The sequence below is a fragment of the Vulpes lagopus genome, chromosome 1, assembly GCF_018345385.1.
Source record: "Vulpes lagopus strain Blue_001 chromosome 1, ASM1834538v1, whole genome shotgun sequence".
NCBI lineage: Eukaryota > Metazoa > Chordata > Mammalia > Carnivora > Canidae > Vulpes > Vulpes lagopus.
The window spans coordinates 120,127,942-120,147,198 of record NC_054824.1 but is presented as its reverse complement, the minus strand read 5'-3'; the positions used below and the strand labels follow the sequence as shown (position 1 = coordinate 120,147,198).

The window sequence follows — 19,257 nt, the reverse complement described above, 5'->3', positions numbered from 1 at the left end:
TCCCTCCCTCCAACTCTGCTGTTCCCTGGGCTAGAGAATCCCTCATTTCACTCATCCTAGCCTTGCTCAAAAAGTGCAAGTAAATCGAGGGACACCAGACCCTCACAGACAATAAACTTCTAAATACGCCACAGGGAATAAGACATTCAAAACACCCACGTGGGGGCAGCCCTGGTGGCTCAGTGGTTTAGTGCCGACTTCAGCCCAGGGCCTGATCCTGAAGACCCGGGATCAAGTCGGACTCCCTGCATGGAGCCTGCTTCTCCCTCTGCCTATGTCTCTGCCTCTCTCTCTCTCTCTCTGTCATGAATAAATAAAATCTTAAAAAAAAAAAAAAAACCCACGTGGTAAGAGCTCCTGCTACCCTACTTCAAAGTCAACATACATGCTTCCTATGTGCCAGACACTGCTCTCGGCACTTCATATGGATTATCTCGCATATCCTAAGAGTTATATGTTAATTGGACTTAATTTTACAGACGAGGAAAATGAGAATGGGGTGACTTGTCCAAGGTCAGAGCTCATGCATGCAGAGCAGAGACCTGAAGGCATGTGGTCTGATGCCACACCCAGACCACTGTTCTAGTCTGTTTGGTATCAGGGTGTACGCAGGATTCAGCAGCTTCCCCGGATGCACATTCTCCCCAGCTTAGAGTCTCACTTGCAATACAACCCATCACAAGGCAAGACTTCCTCTCTCTTGGAAGACTCAGGCTGGCCCCCATAGTATGACTATAATCACGAAAAGAAGTAAAAAATGCCTCACACTTAAGGAGCCCAAAATGAAATGCCACCATTGTGTTGTGAAACAGTCTCCCATGTTATCATAGAATAGTGGGTCCTTTTCACTTATAAAAATTGCCCCCAATGCAAATTGAAGGTGACAACTCCATATGCCAATTTCAAATAAACCAAGGTATGAAGCAACTCCCAAAGGACAATTTGTTGAAAGGAAAGCCGAAAGGCAATTTGCAAACATCACATGCACTTGTTTTATATGAATATCTCTAGCCACATACAGTATCAAAATGAAACTAAAAGGGAAGGAACTCACTGTACAGAAGACAAAACAATACCCTTTTTATTTTCAAAACTTTGGTGAAATAGGTTTCCATGACATCCCATCTTTAAAAAATTAATGTAAACCAACCTGCCTGTGGGTTAGTCACACTATAGACTTCATCGTAGTGTGTACAGATGCCTAGAATATTTACAAATGTTATTTGTTAGGTAGTAAAGTTTTGTTGCAATTTTTCCAGCACATATTCCACAGTAAAATAAAGAGGGGATATTCGTGTTCTTGTATAAAAATTCTTAACAAATGGATATAGGCAATTTTCCTGAGAGAAGATTTGTTCTTGAAGTATTTTTCTTTTACAATCGGAAATATAGAAATGGGATGCAGTTGTCAAAGAAGCATAAGAATGTCTAAGTTAACATTTTTTCTTTTAAATTATTTAAGTACCATTAAGTTAAAATGTTTACATTCATTATAAAAAATGTTGTTAAATCTTATGCAAATGATTTAACACTGATTGCTGCAACGCAAATTGCACTTTTTAAAAAAATTATTGTTTACATGGAAGAAAAATATCTTGTTTGCTACCCTGTTTACAAATCCCGACTGACTTCAGGTCAGTCACACAATATGAACTTTGAGAAACGTCAGTCACAGTGTACGTTACAGTTCTAACGCAGTCTTGCAAACTGAGTAATATTTTTGACTCAGCCTCCAGAAGTGTGTACCAAATGGCCTCAAATGGTCTTCTCCATGAAAGCATGTGAAATTCAGGTGTGGAAAAAGTACGAAGAAATTCTGGAACAACCAAAACCGATCAGAAGAAGCACATGATTTGGGGCAATACACATAAAACCTTTTTTTAAAAAAATCTCTCTCAATATTCCTTAGCAGGCAAGGCCCCGGTCCTAGTCCGGGTTTCTGGAAGTGGCCCAGCGGACATCAGGTCCCCGGCGGACCCAGAGGCAGGCTGGCTGGCAGTGGCCGGGCCGCGGCGGGCTGCACCTGCGTCCCGGAGCTCTCCATCTTCTCTCTGGCTCTTCAGAGACAGGGCCAGCGAGGGAAGGCAGAGCAAGCCTCCTGGGAAATACGTCTCTTTCAAAATAAAGGCACGGAAATCACGCATCAGAGGAATGTTCCGTCAGCACTGTCAGCATACTCGCCCTGGTTGGGACGGCTGGACAAAATCCCCGCACGCCAGGTGCCCTCCCGCTCCGGCGGCGCGGCTCAGGCCAGGGCGAGGGCGCACCAGGAATCCTGCCTCACCGAGGACGTGACTTCGGCCGGGGAGGCCAGGCTGACGCCTATGTACAACCCATCTTGACCTGAGTACTTGAGCTCGCCGCCGCCGTTCTCGGGATTAGTGCTCTCTCCTGCGCCGGACAGCACTGAGGCGCCCGCCTGGCCGAAGAGAGGGATGGGGAGGAGAAAGAGAAGGGGAGAGAGGGTTACCGACACATTTGTCAGGCGGCAAGTCACACGCGGGGACACCTGCCACGGCGCTGGGGCCGGGCGAGAGCTGCTCCCTGCGCGCCGCGCCCCCGGCCTAACCCTGGCAGCACAAACTCTTAGAAACATTCTCCCGTGAACCTGAGGCCTCATGGCAGCAGCCACCCAGCGAGATGTGCAGCCGGACAGAGGTAGGAGAGGGGAACCGCATGAGGCCTAGCTATAGTGCCAGGGCAGCCCGGGGCTCAGCGGTTTAGCGCCGCCTTCAGCCCAGGGTGTGATCCTGAGAGACCCGGGATCGGGTCCCACGTCGGGCTCCCTGCATGGAGCCTGCTTCTCCCTCTGCCTGTGTCTGTCTCTCTCTGGTCTCTCATGAATGAATACATAAGTAAAAATCTTTTATAAAGAGTGCCAAACTCTCAGCTCTTGGACAGCGAGGCAAACCATACCACCTGGGTGAACAGGTCTTGATGATGCCCACACAAGCTAATCATTTCCCAAGAGAAAACAAAGTAACACACACACACAGCAGAGCCACAACCTTAGCAGTTATGCCAAAGTCTAAAATGGAAAGCTACACAGCTCAGCAAGGCCTGATACATGAAATTTTTGAGCACTGACTTCATGGAAAAGTAACCCGTACACAGAGGCTTTAATATCTACCGCATTTACCTTTAAATTATTTTCAAGGAGAACAGGCCATTTTGAGAGCAGAGCATATTATAAGGTAAATGCTAACATCCTGTGTCTGTCGTGGTTGTGGCAATTACCTGAAGCAAAATATCACTGTTCTGTTTCATTCATTCCTTCCATCCAAATGAAAAAGGCAAATAGAAAACATGATATAATTTCATAGAATCAAACCAAAATAACCAAAATCATGTTTAGACTACAGTTTGAGAAGACCGTTGCCTTTGGCTTTTTTCTTAAATCTAGCCCTGACTAGCATGATGCCCAAGCTGCCCAGTGTGGCTCCAAGGACAAGGTCAGTGACATGTACATCAGAGAGACAGTGCCCCATCTGCACACAGTGCCCCCAAAAGCTCCGACATATCAAAAATAACAAGTCTTCTTGCTGTATCCTTTACTAATATGAGTGCAGGCACATACTATTCTTGGGTGTCAGAACTCAGCCTGTACACATGAATCAGCCACAACTTCAACCTGCAGAACACTCCTCTGTTCCTTCCAGCAACATGTGGTGCTGACAGGCAGGTACAGAAAACACGGGGGGTGTGTCCCTCAGGATTTATATGCATGTTATACTTGGTTAAGAAGTTAGAGGATTGAGGGGTGCCTGGGTGGCTCAATCAGTTAAGCATCTGCCTTCGGCTCAGGTCATGATCCCAGGGTCCTAGGATGGAGCCTCACCTCAGGGTCCCTGGTCAGCAGCAATCTGCTTCTCCCTCCCCTTCTGCTCTTGCTCATGCTCTCTTTCTCAAATAAATAAAATCTTTGCAAAGAAGAAGAAGAAGAAGAAGAAGAAGAAGAAGAAGAAGAAGAAGAAGGTAGTTACAGGATATATAGAAACCTCACAAGTCACATCCAGGTTCCTGAGGGAAAGAACAGGTGCAGTGACAGCTGATGCAGCTAAGAAGTCTATACATATGAGCCTTCCTTCCACCTGAAAACACCACCCTGTCTGCAACAATTGCATTTCCTTCCAGAGAGAAAGACAGAGGAAAGACCATCACACTCTCTCAACCCTTTTGGAAAAAGAATGGAAGCCCCTGTGGCCACAGAGGAGCCACAGGCCAGTATCCTGTTGACAAGATGTCACATTCTCCCGCTGTGATGTGAGCAGGGAAATCACCTCTATGGTCTTCTGCCTGAAAGCCCGGAACCTCACTTTAAGTCAGACAGACCCTAAATGAGGCTCACTGAGAAAAAACTCACAGCTCAGAGCAGGCTCAGAAGAACTGCTCTGCATGAAGGGGGGCCCTTGCCAGGCCAGGCCTGAGATGGATGCCTGGGGCCAGTGGCAGGGGGGGCGGTGGGGGAGAGATGGTGCTGAGCCTGCATCAGTCACACACCAATGCTGCTTCCATGATTTGGACAAAACATTGTGGAAGCCTGAGAGGCTAGCATCTGGGGAAACTGAGTGAAGGTTGCCACCTCTGCAACTTCTCCATAAACCTAAAATCACTCCAAAGTAAAAAGTTCATTTAAAAAAATCTAGGCATGAGGGAAACCTGGGTGGCTCAGTGGTTGAGCGTCTACCTTTGGCTCAGGGCGTGATCCCAGGGTCCTGGGATCAGGTCCCACATCAGGATCCTCGCAGGGAGTCTGCTTCTCCCTCTATCTCTCTCTGTGTCTCTCATGAGTAAATAAATAAAGGCCTAAAAAAAAAATCTAGCCATGAATCCATACTTAAATCATGGCTTTTTCCTTCTAAAAATTTCAGAAATCTGTTATTTCTTTCTACCTTTCAGAGTTTCATCCCATAAATTACTGGATAGTTTCCCCCTGACACAACATCCATTTGTCTGGCTGAGCTGATGTGGCATCTACTTCAGAGAAACTTTGGGCACCACACGCAGGCTGAACTGAATGGAAGGTATATGCTGAGCCCCCCCTTGGCTCCAATTCAGGGGCCTGGAAGTCAATGTAGTCCTGCTCTCTCTGGAATCAAAAATCTGGTTCTCTCTCTAATCCTCACAATACCTGCATGAGGCTGGGAACAAGGGCTTCAGAAGGTCTGGTCGTAGGACTTCCTATCTGCCCATCCCAACTTCCCAATCCAGCCCCTCAGGGAACCAATCCTTCCTTTCCTGGCAAAAATGAGGGTTTGTAAAAATCCAGTCACAACAGTACCACCACACTCAAACTTCTTTTTTTTAAGATTTTATTTATTTATTCATGAGAGAGGCAGAGACAGAGGCAGAGGGAGAAGCAGGCTCCATGCAGGGAGCCCAACATGGGACTCCATCCCGGGTCTCCAGGATCACGCCCTGGGCCAAAGGTGGCACTAAACCACTGAGCCACCCGGGCTACCCTCAAACTTCTTTTTAAATTAACAGGAGACTTAAACTGAGGGCTTTGGGTGCATAAAAAACATTTCACGAAGTCATTGAGATGTCTAAAACTTAAAACAGACTTTGAAATGGCTCAAAGAATCCTGTCAAACACAAAGCTATGGTTCTAGTTACCCATATAAATACGGTAACCAACTTTAACCATTAATTCCAGAAACTCCACTATGAGCAAATCCAACATGGACTCAGATTTAACACCCAAAGTAATAAACAAAAGTTTATTTTAAACAAAAATTCAATTACACAGAAGGCCTCATTTTAAGAAGGAGCTACCATAACACTAATAAAAAGAGTGAATGCAATTATAAATGATTTATGTCACATCCAATCTCATAACTGATCTACCTATTCCCAGAAAAAGCACAAGTGCATTTATCTGACTAAATCTGAATTCACTACAGCAAGTGTTATTTTCTGAATCAAAAAGGGATACCTGGATTGGCCCAGGATGCAGCCCACCTCACATGGCCAGACATGCTGAGATAGCAGAGGGGTTGATCACTACCACAAAGTCAGCCATGAGAAACATTAGCAAGATGCTTATGAGAGCCAGACACCAGGCCCCAAAGACACGGTTGTTCCCTGGATGAGCTCCCAGGCCACATACACACTGGAAAGTAACAATGATCAACTTCCTATCATGAATGACAAATGAGAGGCTGAGATATTGGAGCAATAGGTCAAAAAAAGGACACAGAAGGGAAAGGATTCCTGGGGACGGGCTGCACGCAGCCTGCAACAGTAGGGACCAGTGTGGACGGACTTCTGAGTACTATCCTGGTTTAGCCACCTACTGAGTAAGGTCACCTCTCCAAGGCTCCTCCTGGCAAAACTTGCCTTCACATCAACCCTCAAGCAGGGCTGTGACAGTACAGTGCTTGTGAAAGCATCAGCATGTTGCCTTGCCACGGTAAGCAGACTAGTGAGGAAAGGGTATTGAGCATGGGAGGTGTGCAGGACATACCAGAGACCTACTCTTAAGCAAAGCCAGCAGAAACAGAAGGATAAGCAAAGGAGGCAAGGAGACAATGTGGGAGAGGTAAACTAGAAGGCCTGAACTAAAACCCTGTGTCTCAGGTTCCTCACCTAGAAAATTGAAATTTTTTTTAAAGATTTTATTTATTTTAGGGAGAGAGTAGAGGAGGAGGGACAAGCAGACTGCACTGAGCAGAGGCCAATGTGGAGCTCAATTCCAGGCCTCCAAGATAAAGACCTGAGCCAAAATCAAAAGCTAGATGCTTAACCTACGGAGCCACCCAGGCACCCCTAGAAAATGGAAATTTAAAAGAGGCACCTATATCCTAAGGTTACTGCAAGAATTAAATTCATTAACATACATAAAGTCTTTCCAACAGTATCTGAGATAACAGGAAAGACGACACAAACATATGCTATTAGTATTATTCTTAAGGAGCATAGACCTAACTTAATCTCCAATTATTTTTTTCTTAAGATTTTATTTATTCATAAGAGACACAGAGGCAGAGACACAGGCAGAGGGAGAAGCAGGCTCCCCACAGGGAGCCTAATGAGGGACTTGGTCCCAGGACCCCTGGGATCATGACCTGAACTGAAGGCAGACGTTCAACCACTGAACCACCCAGGTGTCCCTGATCTCCCCAGTTCTACCTTTTTCCAGGTGAGTTACTACCATCACCTAATGGGAGCAGCAGTGGAACTCGTTCAGAGCTAAGTGAAAACCACCTATCCACGTCAGCAATGACTTTCTTCTAAGTAAAGAAATTCTAACACCTTGTTCTTCACACTTGAGCAATAATTCCAAAAGCTATCAACTCAAATATCTTTGTCTTCTTTGCCCAGTCAAAAATGTTAAGCTATACTGCAGACCACCACTGCTACGTCAAAGGGCAGGCAAACTGCAAATTATGTGAGCAATGCATAGCTCATTTGAAATCAAAAGCCACATCCGACTTTCTCAGAAAAAAATGGAAAGAGGTGCTTGTACCAACACTTGAGAAGCTTATTTATAAATGGGGATATGGTACTCAAACATGAAATACTGCAGTGGGGCCACCTGGGTGGCTCAGTGGTTGAGTGTCTTTGGCTCAGGTTATGATTTTGGGGTCCTGGGATCAAGTCCCACATCGGGCTCCTTGTAGGGAGCCTGCTTCTCCCTCTGTATATGTCTCTGCCTCTCTCTAGTCTCTCACGAATAAATAGTCTTTTTTAAAAATTAAAAAAGAAATACTGCAATGTACAGCTTTTGTATACCAATCATATCTTAATAAAAAACAAAATTTTTATGTCACAATACATATGAGATCATAGCGATGAGATCTGTTGAGACCGTGATAACCCCAATCCCCTCATCCATGGCCGGTGGGGCTGTATTCTGGTACATGCCTTAGAAGGCAGTTCGCAAAGCCAACAAGAACTTTATACCCTACTTAGCTCTGTAATTTCACTTCTGGAAATGTATTTATAAGGAAAGAATTCAAAGGAAGGGGAAGGTTCCACAAGGGAAGACAGCCATTGCAGGGTAACTTATAATAGTGGAAACCATGGAAATAATCTTAATGCCTAATAATACGGGTCGGTTTGGAAAAGCAAGTTACATCCGCTCAATGAACTATTATGCAATTATTAAAAATAATAAGATCATGCAGCAAACTGGAAAAAATCCTGCAATGCAATGTTAACTGAAAAACAGCAGGATACAAATTCTAACTATGTCATCATTACAATTCCTGCACATGCAGAAGTATTTCAAGGGAACCAGGTAGAGTTTGGGAACAGAGGACCATCTATTAGTCATCAGTACCTTCCTTTGAATATTTTAACTGAATGGCGTAGTGCAGTGTAACTTTGGGGAAGGTAGAAAACATTAGCACCAGAAATATAACGCACAAGCACTCAAGGACAGGACAAGCCAGCCTGGAAAGAGTCATAAAGTAGCGGGATCAAACAGGGAGGAATCAGAGCGGAGGCACGAAGAGAGAGAAGAGAGGCCCAGAAGGGGATCCCAAGCAACCTGAAGTCACCTACATCCATGCCACCTGCCATTGGCTGGAACCTGGATGATGTGAAACATGGGTCCATGGATGTTAAAATGGTATAATGGGTGCATTAGTGTAACCTGAGCTCTTGCAACAGTATTCTAACTGGGTAAGAAATCTAGAATTGGCACAACTCTCCTTATGAAACCTGGCTTCTCATATCATCGTTTGTCTGGAGTGTCTTTCCCTCTTTGGTGATGTTCTAGAGCTACCTATTGAGAATCAGTGCAACTTGGAGTAAAAAAATTTCAGAGAAAATGTATTGCCCTGGATTCTGTACCACACACACAAAATTACAAGCTTAAATTTTGATTGGTTAATGTTTCCCCGCATCTAGTGGAAAAACCTTGAAGGTTCAGATCACGGACATGAGAACACAGCCAAAGCAGACACTTCCCTAACCTACAACCCAACCCCGCCAGGGTTCCTGATCAGAAGCTCTGAGGGGAGGGCTGTGGAATGCCCACAGCTGCACCATCCTTCCCTGTCCTGGTGGGCAGTGCACACAGGCGGAGGTCCTCGCTCTTTCTCTGATCAAAGTGCATTATGAGGGTGGGGCCGAAATCTGTTCTGTGTTTCCATTCATGGCTTATCTGCCCTCCACCCTCCCACAGACAAGTGAAAATGGAGGCACTTCCTGTTGAAAGAATGTGTTATCAGCACCAGACTCAGCCCGGGCTTAGCACTGAACTCAGGCCAGGTTAGGTAGGAGACCTGGCAGGATGGCTGGGCTGGAAATCTCCCTCTTAAAGGAATAAATGACTTCAGGGACAACCGGGGCTTCTGCAGGCTGGGTCATGGAAAATATCTACTAGCCTGCAAAGTAGGCACAATTCATCTTCAGATCACATGGTTGGTTTTTTTTTTTTTTTCCTGTGAGAACAACTTTTGGACATATATCTGAAAAGTCAAGAATTTCTGATTTGATAAAGTCAGAGTCAGTGCCCAGTAGTGTCTGGCTCGCAGTGGCCTCAGCAACACTGGCAGCTGTCTATCTTTCCCACTACCTCACAGACCTGGTAACAGGCAGGCCCAGAGACAGCTCCTCAGGCAGCTCTGGCTATCAGAGCTCTTATCAGAGCCAAGGAAACCCTTTAAAGGACACAGCCACTGCAGAACAACGTAGTTTCTATAGCCTGTGAATTATAAACATCAATTTCATTTTTGAGGAAGGAAACCGAAAAGGAGTCAACTGGGGTGTGTTCTGTCCTCTGTGCTGTAATCACTTACTGGAGCCCTGATCTGAAGAAACAAAACACAGCATCCCAGGCAGGTTGAGGGTGAGTGTGTGATCATTCCCAGAGCTTAAGACTTTGATGATGATCACACTGCCTCCTTAGCTCGAATTCAGACTGTCGGCTTCCATGGCCTCTGATCTGTCCTTCCTACACATCTAAGTAAGCTTGTGGTTATGGCTTTCTCTTCTGTGAGGGGAAGCCAGCCATCCCTCACTGCCAACACTCTCTTCTCTGCTTTTGTAACCTCTAGGTTAGGCTCTCCCAGTGTTTTATAGCGGCCTGCCTCAAAAAAACTATGCGTAAATTCCAACAAAGGAGAAACACTTTCAGATAAATAAACTTTCACTCTAAAAACTATACTCATTTCGGTTTGGAGGGAGACATAAAAGTGACTCACTAATAGTTTAGGAAGTGGCACAAACTCACAAGCGTTCTGTCTCCATCAGGACCCGTAAAAATTGTCAATCAAAACAAAGCCCTTTATGTCTCCCGTAACAACTCAAAGCAAAAGAACATAAACACCTTCTCTCGCAAGAAGGAAGAGTCACGGTCATTGTAGACAATGACCTAATTCAGTTTTTAGCAAAATGTTTTAGTTATTTTTGTAATTTAACAAGCAATTCTGTAATGGAGAGCTCACTGGCTGCCCCCCTTGGGCCCTTTCACCCCTTCTGGGCCTGAGTAGGCCAGGTTCTATCCATACCCCAGGATGCTGCCCTTTTCAAGGAGGGAAGAGCAATTCTATGCACACGATCTACCCTGGGCAAAGGAGCAGATTGTTTTATACATCTGTACACATTCAAATAGCAGGTTTGTCACAGTGAAGAAAGCCACAGCCTGAAGTTTAAGTGCCCTTGGACTAACAGTAAAATGCTGATTACAGGGGCACCTGGGTGGCTCAGTGGGTTAAACGTCTGCCTTCAGCTCAGGTCATAATCCTAGGGTTCTGGGATCGAGCCCCACATAGGTCTTCCTGCCTAGCAGGGGAGTCTGTTTCCCCCTCTCCCTCTGCCCTACCCCCTGCTAGTGCTCATGCCCTCTCTGTCTCTACACTTTCTCTCTCAAATAAATAAAATCTTCTTTTAAAAATGCTGATTACAAACATAAATGGTGGCGGGATGAGCACTGGGTGTTATACTATGTGTTGGCAAACTGAACTTCAATAAAAACAAATGAAATGAAAACAAATTTTTAAAAATGGCATGGGGGAGTATTTGCCCCACAAACTGAAGTCACTGGTATTCTAAAGAAAAAGTTTATCTTCTAAAATAAATTAAAATGGATGGCTCTATTCTAGTCAAAGTGGTAAAGGATCCCAAGGAAAGATTTAAAACTTGGTGAATTATGATCTTTTATAACAAAACTTTCAGATGGATAACTTAATCTCACCATCTCAGAGAAAGCAGACCATGATCTGGAACCAAGCAACATTTACAAGAAAGCATTATGAAAGTACTAAGTGTCACAAGGAGTGAAAAATTGTGGCTATCAGAAAAATAAAAATATTTAAAACATGGTTACTTTGGGGGTACCTAGGTGGCTCAGTCAGTTAAACATCTGCTTTTGGCTCAGGTCGCAATCTCGGGGTCCTGGGATCAAGCTATACACATTGGGCTCCCTACTCACTGAGGCATCTGCTTCTCCCTCTGCCATCCCCCAACCCCACACACATGCTCTCCCTTTCTCAAATATATAAAATCTTTAAAAAACAAACACACACACACACACACAAAACACAAAAAAAAACCTACCCATGGTTACTTTGTTAATGCAATAGCTCTACATCTCTTCATTTCCCCCCACCAGGAAAGTAAGGATTTATTTCTAATTTCTTGGAATGGGGAGGGGGGGTGGGAAATGCCATGTGAATAAAGCACAGCACTATTAACTTCCAAGATTATATTTAAATAGTGCTGTTCTCCTTGAGCTTCAAAGAGGTCTGCAGGCATCTCCCACTTATGCTACACAATGCTCTTAAGGACCAGATGGTAGGAATTACTTTTCTCTTTTAGTAGGAGGAAAACAGAGGCTTTACAAAACCTTGGCAGCTAACTAGAGTCACACATAGAGCTGGAGCTAGTGTCTGGCTGCCTGAATCTGTTTCCTTCCAGCTGCTAATCTGTGAACCCCCAGAAATAAACTTCAGACCATACCAAGGCTTCACCATGAATCAAGCGAATAAGCTTAATCAGAGCTTTAAATTAAAAATATGTGTCCCTTAATAAGATAAAAAATATGATTCCAGAGTGTGCACCCCGGCTCTAGTGAAACCAGGCCATGTTAACAACGAAAACAGCAGCACAGCAAGTAAATTTAAACATCATCAGATATTGACTTGGAACTATTTACTCGCAAGACTCCAACAGGACACTGAGATCAATACTTGTCGTTTATTTGTTCAAGTCTTTCTTAAAATCCGAAGTCAATAAAATAATTTGGTTGTGCTCATTCCCACAGATTCCAAGTGCTGGGTCTGGTGCACTAGGTTACTGAATTATGAATGATCGCACATGCCAACACCTGTCTTTGGAGATGCTTTTTAAAATTATTAAAATTTCAGGAAAAAAAATAACAGGTAGCTCTCAACATGAACAAAGCTAACAGATTGTATTGAATTCATATCCATTAGATCTTCATATTGCTAGTAACTCTTTTGGCAGACACCCATGAAATGCATAATAAATTACTTTCGTTCCAGTAAAGGAATTCATTTTCTTCGAAGATTCATTTAGCAATAACATTTCAGAGCATTCTAAGCCAGATTTCTTAAATTTGGCCATGTTTCCCGTAACATTATTTCATGTTTTGTGACAATTTGTATATTCTTACAGAGGCAGGGCAGGGTGGGGGGGGGGTTGGGGGGAGACTACAAAGAATCTGTAATCTACAGAGAAACGTTGTGTTCTAAGATGAAGCCGCCCAACCCGAGGCCGTGAGAAGGCACACGACATTCTACCCACACTTCTTCTTTACCTAGCATTCTGGCTTTCAGATTGTGATAATGAGTCACTTATTAAATAAGCCACAGTCCTGTGATAAATTGGGTGGACTTACATATTATAAACTATTTAAAGAATGATATACTTGTGCTGACCTCTATACACACACACACACACACACACACATAAAGGCATTGGGTATTACTGTAGTGCAATGCATTTCTAACTATTTCTCCTTACTATCCTCCCCATAACACACAGGCACGCACGCACAAACACACACATACAAGACAAAAAAACGGGAAGTCTAGAAAAGGCCTTGAGATCAAAATGAAAGTATGCAAACTCCACATGCTTCCATGTTCCTTGCCAGGTTGGCGTGTGACTTTCTCAGCAAAGGCCAGTGTGGTCAGACAGGAACGTGAGTTATTAAGAAGGAACTGAAAGAAGAAAGGGAGCCTGGCACATAGGGAGCGTGAAGATAAAATGCCAACAAAATATTTACGTTCATGGCTTGCAGCGAGTGGCAAGTGGGATATTAATAACTATGATGATTGGTCAGCTCCCTGGGAGTGGTAACTGCCCTGGAACTGAGAGAGGCAGGAGACATCGGTTCCAGTCCCGGCTTCAACACCGGCTGGTTTTGTGACCTTAGGGAGTCACTCTGGATCCTGGCTTATAAATGAGGCAATTATAAAACCTAACTGCAGCACTCTCACAGACCGCTGTGGGAGACTGATGACTTTCTAACTCTCTTTTTATTCATTTAGAAAAGAGCATCGTGGCCTATATACTCTGGGGGGGGGGGGGGGGGGGGGCGGGGTAATGGACACTTGCCTATTAAATGCTTTTTCAATGATTTCATAAAAACCGGAGGCAATTTGAACATTCTGAACAATTCCAACTAATTTAGCACTTATCAGAAATCACATCATTTGAAGGATGTAAGTACTGCCTTTTAATAATTACCTTAGGTACACCAACCACAGCCAATTTCACTATGTGTTATTCTTTTATTATCCAATTGACATAGTCTTAGCACTGTAACACATTTTATTAGAAATACATGAAAATTTGTACAAAATTACAAATATTGCCTTATATATTTGGTTATAAGCAAATCACTTCTCTGGCATAATTTTCCCACCTGTTTCTGCAGGACTTTTTTTGATGCTCAAATTACTAATGAAAATTAGATTTCTTTCAGAAAATACTTTTCTTTCTGAAGATTTCAATATCACATTTATCATGTCTTAATCTATGCCTTACTGAAATGTTAATTAATTGAAATTTTGAAAAATAAAAGGTTTTAAAAAAACTCTAGCATGCCACAGGTAACAACTGACTGCTAGACTTGGGTCTAAATCCTGATTCTTAATACATACATAATCTTGAATAAATCTTTAAAAAAAAACACATACATAACCTTGGGCATATTACTTTGTTTGAGTCTCACTGCCCCCCTAAATCAAAAATGGAAATAAAACATAGGTAGATTGATAATTATGAATAAAAGAGAAAATGTACACAAAATACATAAAGTACTTGATAGAAGCAGGCTTCTGCTTTTCTATGTCCAGTATCTTGTAAATAATAAATACAGAAAAGGGAGAATTATTCTCAAAAGCAAGAGGACAATGATAAAATGCAAGACTAACACTAATGCCCTGCTCTCCTGCAACCTAAAGGCTCTCATAAAATATTCAACTTAAGAGATGAGCGGTAATTTTTTGACCCTCTCCAGGAGTCTCATATGAATCAGAACCGCTCTGCAGAATCAAGTTCCTCTGAGTGAAAATAACTCATTGTATATGAGTCCTTCATGAATGTACCTTTCAGCTACTTAATTATGGTAGTAGTAGTTAATAACAGGAATTATTATTTTGTGACCAATCACAATGCCTTAGTAAATCCAGTATGATCTAATCCCTTGGAGAAAAAAAGACAGTGGAGTATAAATTTGCTAATAAAGAAGAATAAGCTGGGGCACCTGGGTAGCTCAGCGGTTAAGCATCTACCTTTGGCTCAGGGCGTGACCCCAGGATCCTGGGATGGAGTTCTGTATCAGGTTCCCCACAGGGAGCCTGCTTCTCCCTCTGCCTATCTCTGCCTCTCTGTGTCTGTCATGAATAAAAAAAATGAAATCTTAGAAAAAAAAAAAGTAATAAGCTACGTGACTAAAGTGGTGTTTTCCGTTTTTCAGCATAGGATGCAAATATTAGCACATAAAACCTATAAAAAGAACTTTAAATATTAACCTACAAAGCACCTAAACTTTCTTCAGAAGGCCATCTGAGGACCCACAGATACCCTAACAAGTATCAGTCCCCAGTCGCTGCTGTGGCCACAAGCACTAAAGTGCGCATTTATTCCTTCAAACCACTTGGAGCCCCAAGATTTAGCACCATGCAGCTCAGAGGAAGTATTTCTTCTGACAAGGTTTTTGAATGAAGTTACTACCAAGGAGTGACTACAGTTGGGAAACAGCTCTATCTAGGCCCAGAGCATCCCAGAAGAATAAATAAGGCAAGAATGAAGATACCTACTTTGTATCAAAATGACCAATCAGCAGGTAAGCGCCCCCACCCCTCAGCCAAAGGGGCAGAATCAGCCAGCATCAAATCTTAAGCATAAAATCTCTCTTCGTGGCAGTTGTCTATTACCAGCAATGAACCACAAAAGGTACAGAAAGATTTCCTATCTCCAACACACCATGCCCAATATGTCTCCATTCAGAAAATTCAGCAGGCCACCCCAAACCATCCTGCCCTGAGAAGCCCTGGGGATAGAGAAACCAGAGCCCAGGCCTACATCATAGTGCCATGAGGCCAGTGCATGTCACCAGCTCCGAGGGAGTCTTTTCCTTACTAATGATGAGGGGAAACCCTGCTTATAAAATGTACAAGCAGGAGCATGCCAGTATTTGTTTACATCAATTATCAAAATACTCCCTTAAGAATGTTTTAATTGGGGAGCCTGGGTGGCTCAGTCTGTTAAGCATCTGTCTTCGGCTTAGGTCAAGATCCTGGAGTCTCAGGATTGAGCCCTGCATCAGGTTCCCTGTTCAGTGGGGAGTATGCTTCTCCCTCTCCCTCTTCACTCCACACCCCAGCTCGTGTACTGTCTTGTGTGTACTGTGAGCTCTCTCTCTTGCTCTCTCAAATAAATAAAATTTTTTAAAAGTGCTTTAATTGTTGTATTCTAGCATGGAAAAAGAAACACATTTGTCAACACAGATGGGGGTTAGAGAAAGTCCATCATTTAGAAATGAAGACAACTGGACCCCACTTAAGGCTGACTTTATATTGATGTGAACCAGTTTCAAAAATGTACCTTCCACTTACTTCACCAGTCTCACTTCCTACCTTTGGCTCCACACTCTATGCTCCAGCAACACTGAACACTAAAGCTATGTCCTCAAAGCATCACAGTTGCCCATGCTCTTCTTTCTGGAGGATGTCATCCTGGTGCTTTCCTTGCCCTGCAAAAATCCTATCCCACTGATTCAAATGTACTCTGTGAAGCCACTTCCAACTCTGAGGTCAGAATTAACCACTCCCTCCTTTCAACTTCTACCCTACCCCGTAGCTCATTTAAGGCACTTCCACACCTGACCAGCAGTGTGGTCCCTACCACTACCACCACATTATAAACAATTCGAGGTCAGGTACCTTGTTTCATTCAATGGTAAACAGGGCCTCTCAGAGCACAATACTTTTTAAATGGAACAACGACTATAAAGCCAGGATTAGTCTGCTAGAGTTCATCTCCAACATTTTATGTTTTATGATGACTTCAACATTATATTTGCAGTTTTAATATAAACTTAAGTGGCTTTTAATTTTTAAAAGTAATTATTTATAGAACTACTTTTAGGCAGGCAATATGTTCAGTGGTATCTTATTCTCAAGACATTAAATCTCACCGCTATTTTCATCCCCAAATTAATCCTTCCTGCCACAAAGGAAAAATAAGAGAAATGCCTTTTATCTATAAAATTTGGGGACTGAGCTATAAAACATAAGCTTATATATACGATGTATGAAGTGTATGGATAATAATGAGCATATATGATGTATAATATGCACACATATATACACATCTATTATATTTTTATATATGTAAAGATTTCTCCAGTTTTACTAATTTTTAGTTACAAGTCATAGGAAGGGTAAGAATATTTAGAAATTATTAAATCTTATTTGGAAAAAATAAATCTTATTTATGGGAACACTGTTCCCATATTACCCTTCTAAATAATAACAAAAAAAAACCTAGTGTGATTTAGTCAATAAATGGAATTCAATGAAAGATTTAAATATTCTCACCATCCACCAAGAATATAAACGCTAAAGAAAATCTGTTATATATTCAAGTCAACTAAATACATATTTTTCAGTAAACCTACACGAGAGAAAATTTTAGTACATAAGACTTTTCTTGGAAAATGCATCTTTAAGTTCAAAAGGCACAAAAAATAATCAACTGTCTATCAAAATGTAAGTGTGACATATTTCTTAATCACAAAAATTCAAAAAGAACAAGCCAGGGGCTATTTTAATACTAGGCTGCAGAGCAGTCAGCCTTCCCAATCTCAGAGAGGAAACACACTGCACACTGCCCTCCCTGTCTCTGACACATAACACACCACACAGAAAACCTACAGAGAAACTGAGTCATCAGGTAGCTGAGTCAGCAACCTGATGATGACCATTAGAAAGAATGTCTTCTTTTTTCCAAGAGATCTAAGTTAAAACACAAATAGCAACAAATACATAAAGCTAAGACATTGTAGCTTCATGACAAATAAGGGAAGACATAAGGCCTCAGAGCACCACAAAAATGATTTCTGTGGCCCTGAGACACTTGTCAAGGAAGAATGCCAAATGCTGCATGCTAGGAATCCTGCCCGCACCTTACTGCTGCCCAGGAGGGAGCCCTAGAGCCCTTGCTCTCAGCAGCAGAAAACTACCCTCCCTCCAGAACGTTCAGGTCCTGCCAGGCTAGCTCAGGAACCAGCCATGGGAACCTGTTGCCCCCCCACCCCCACCCCACCAACAGGAGAGGGAAAGAACAGAAGGATTTAAAAGAAGCCTGCTGGGAACGCCTACTGATCATCTCCTACACTGCTTTTCTGAGGGTGGTGGGATTAAAAAGGAACAGCAGGTGTGCTGTGGACCACTGCAACAATCTGACTTCCTTACTATTACAACCATTAAGGAAAGATGGGAAAAGCAGCTATGTTGCCACTTACACCATGTGGCCTCCCCCCCAGTTCCGCTCTTCCACTGGGAGTATGCCTGAGATGACTGTTTTGTAGCTCGGCTGACCCTCTTAAAGTGAAATAACCCTGAACTACTCATTTCCACCACGTCAACCATCGGGCCACACTGGAGATCAGCGGGACATCAAAGGAGGCTTAACCAGGGTGAGCCAACCAGGGTGCTGCGTACTGCATACCAGGCGCAACCTTGCCGGGCGGATGCAACATTTTCTTCACCTACAGCACCTCCCCAAATCCTGTAATCATCCTGGCACAACACCAGCTGCCCTCCAACATCATAAACTGACCAAAATGGGAAAAAGGACACATCTTGTCGGCACAGCCACCTTTTTCAAGTGCTTCCCCCAGTGGCTCAGGGAGCTCCCTGCCCTCCGCCCCCCAAGGCCCTCCTCAAGGCTCCTCAGGGCACACACCAAAAAGGTCTCCACCCAGAGAAGGCCATGAAGGTACTCAGGGACCACGGGGCACACACACGGGCACTCCTCCGTAGGCGGTCACCTGGGGAGACCATTAGGGTCTACAATTATTCTGGGAGGGGACACTTTCCAAAGGCAGCCAGCAGATGGGCTTCTGTCCTGTCGGCCTGGTTCCCCACCACAGCCATGTCACATAGAGGCTGCTAGAGACGTGTGTGGTGGGCTAGCGGACCAGGGAACCCCCAAAGCCCAGGTGCCTGTGGAACCCAGGCCAGAGAGAGTGGGTCCCTGTATGTAGGGAGAAGGCAGGCAGTCTGTGCCCCCTGCCCTGGGAAAAGGTGTTGGGAAGCCTTTGAGGCCGCTGGGGCTCTGCAGGCTCACACACTCACTCATACACAAACCCTGCCTGGTCGGCAGCTCACACTGCCGGCTCCCACGCAGGCTGCTGCTTGGGCTAAGGAGTGCTGGGGGTTTATAGCCCAAGACCTCGCCTGGAACTGCTCTCAGACTCCACCAACCTCCAAAGTCCTGCTCGCCCTGCCTCCCGGCCTCCAGCGCAGGACAGAGTTCCTTCGAGGGGTGAGGGCCGGCCAGCTGCCTCCAGCATGCGAGGCCCCGGGTAGGAGGTGCCCCCAAAGCAGGCGGAAGATGGCCAGCACAGCTCCTGAGACCCCCTATTCCAGGCAGGCCAGAGCCAGACCCCTCCCCGACTTTCTCCCCAGAGCCTGTCCGGTGAGGACAACCGATCAGATTCACAAATAGCCAGTTCTGAAATTTCACAGCACAAAACCATGAAAGCAAAACAAACCCCGAGTCCCCCAAGTCCATTGTTGGGCAAATACTTGTATTTCTGTGCCATTT

At 44.0% G+C, this 19,257-nt stretch overlaps 1 protein-coding gene across 4 annotated transcripts in view; it reads right to left on the bottom strand.

Annotated features, from left to right (window-relative positions):
• Positions 1 to 1,056: 1,056 nt before the first annotated feature.
• Positions 1,057 to 19,257, bottom strand: part of GATA6 (GATA binding protein 6) — a 32,149-nt gene continuing 13,948 nt past the window's right edge. For all 4 annotated transcript variants that reach the window (XM_041757597.1, XM_041757599.1, XM_041757596.1 and 1 more), the window contains one exon: positions 1,057 to 2,419. In XM_041757597.1, coding sequence (XP_041613531.1) covers positions 2,246 to 2,419 — 174 coding nt within the window. In that variant the 3' untranslated portion in view covers positions 1,057 to 2,245. The remainder of the gene's footprint in view (positions 2,420 to 19,257) is intronic.